The sequence below is a fragment of the Cupressus sempervirens genome, chromosome 11, assembly GCF_028749045.1.
Source record: "Cupressus sempervirens isolate cs-2001-9-10 chromosome 11, ASM2874904v1, whole genome shotgun sequence".
Lineage (NCBI taxonomy): Eukaryota > Viridiplantae > Streptophyta > Pinopsida > Cupressales > Cupressaceae > Cupressus > Cupressus sempervirens.
Window position 1 is genome coordinate 647,078,566 of NC_143128.1, and position 1,803 is coordinate 647,080,368.

At 36.1% G+C, this 1,803-nt stretch overlaps 1 protein-coding gene across 1 annotated transcript; it reads left to right on the forward strand.

The window, feature by feature from the left end:
* The first annotated feature begins 582 nt into the window (after nucleotides 1–582).
* Nucleotides 583–1,183, forward strand: LOC149531428 (histone H3.2). Its single transcript, XM_089808781.1, has one exon. The coding sequence runs from the start codon at nucleotides 638–640 to the stop codon at nucleotides 1,046–1,048; it is 411 nt and encodes a 136-aa protein (XP_089664907.1). The 5' UTR covers nucleotides 583–637; the 3' UTR covers nucleotides 1,049–1,183.
* Nucleotides 1,184–1,803: the final 620 nt, after the last annotated feature.

Sequence of the window (1,803 nt, forward strand, 5' to 3'; positions counted from 1 at the left end):
TAGTGTATTGACTTAACAAGATTGCTCGCAACATGATCCAAACCCTATCCTTCAAAATAATAAGTATCTTAATCTATAATAATATTTTTATGAATCATTTTAACTTCACATATCGATCCATTTGAAAACACATAATAAGTCAAATCAAATAAAACATAATCATTTATAACATTTTCATATATCATTAAACTTCATTACAAAACCAACCAAATTTATAACATATAATCAAGTCAATCAAATAAAGCTCAATCTATACTTTTTTATATCATAAATCATTCAACTTCTACTATAGCCAAATTCAAATCACATAATCAATTTAATCAAATAAAACTTAATCCGGTATAAAATATTCTTGAATCATCCAACCTCACCTAAAAACCAAACATAAAACAAAAGAGGTTCCTCAAGAGCAAGGCAAAAAGCCTCTCTTTAGTATCCGTGGGAGATCGAGGAAACGAGGGCTATGAGCCCTTGATAAAGGAAAATGATCGTAGGGCGGAGAATCATTCTCACGTTCCCTCCTTTCCTTCTTTCAAAAAGAGGAAGCCTATATAAATAGTCACTCCCTTTTCTTTCAGTCATCACCATTCATTATTGAAATTGAAATATCGTTTGGAGTTTTTTGAGAGAGGCAGAGATGGCAAGAACAAAGCAAACTGCAAGGAAATCCACAGGAGGAAAGGCTCCTCGGAAGCAGCTGGCAACAAAGGCGGCTCGTAAATCGGCGCCAGCAACAGGCGGAGTGAAGAAGCCGCACAGATTCAGACCCGGAACTGTTGCCCTTCGAGAGATCCGCAAATATCAGAAGAGCACTGAGTTGCTCATCAGGAAGCTGCCGTTTCAACGTCTGGTCAGGGAAATTGCTCAGGATTTCAAGACGGATCTGAGGTTCCAGAGCTCGGCCGTGTCTGCCCTTCAGGAGGCATCTGAGGCTTATCTTGTAGGTCTCTTTGAGGACACTAATCTTTGCGCTATTCATGCGAAGAGAGTTACCATTATGCCGAAGGATATTCAGCTTGCCCGCCGTATCAGAGGCGAAAGGGCTTGATTTTGTTCATTTTATCGTTCTGCTGCGTTTATTTTGCATTTTAAAGGTGTGTATCCACACCACTGTTTTACAAAGGAAATATGGTGCCAGGGTTTGATTTTTAATGAAGACTTAAAGGATTCTTGTAAAGACGTATTTCCAGACTTTCTTACTTCCATAAGAAGAAAAAGTGAGGGCCGATCCTAAACACATGGACTGCGATAGCAAGTATTTGTTTCGAGGTTAGTAGCCTGTTAGTTTTGCTCTGTGTTTTTATTGACTACTTTTGGAGGTCATTTGGGTTTCCTCTGTCTTTTGTTTTGATTTGTTTGCAATTTCAAAATTTCATTTTTAGATGTGTTGGGGAGAAGCACTAGGGTTAAATGGAAAGATTGTAGTAAATTTGGTAGGTTTCTTGCATAGTTAAATTCTGGTAGCAATATGACAATTTGACCAGCTGTGGAAATTATCTCCTATTTATCAGGTTTCTTACATGTTTAATCAGGATTTTGAGAGGATTGGTTTGCTTTGTGTTTTCATTGACTACTTTTATCAGATTTTGAAATTTTGGATCAGTTTGTTTTATGTATTCATTGACTACTTTTTTACTTATATCTGATATGAAAGTTATTAATGTTTTTAAATCAAACATGCAGCTGGTTAAAATTTTGTTTGATGTGGTTGGTTATTATGCATTTCATCAATAGAGCTTCTTTCCATGAAAAGTGGGCAAAAACATTTCAACCAATGAAATTTTTATAAATAATAAATTTTCC

What these genes read in the sequence shown, in the direction of transcription:
- LOC149531428 (XM_089808781.1), top strand. Translation starts at nt 638, where the DNA reads ATGGCAAGAACAAAGCAAACTGCAAGGAAATCCACAGGAGGAAAGGCT.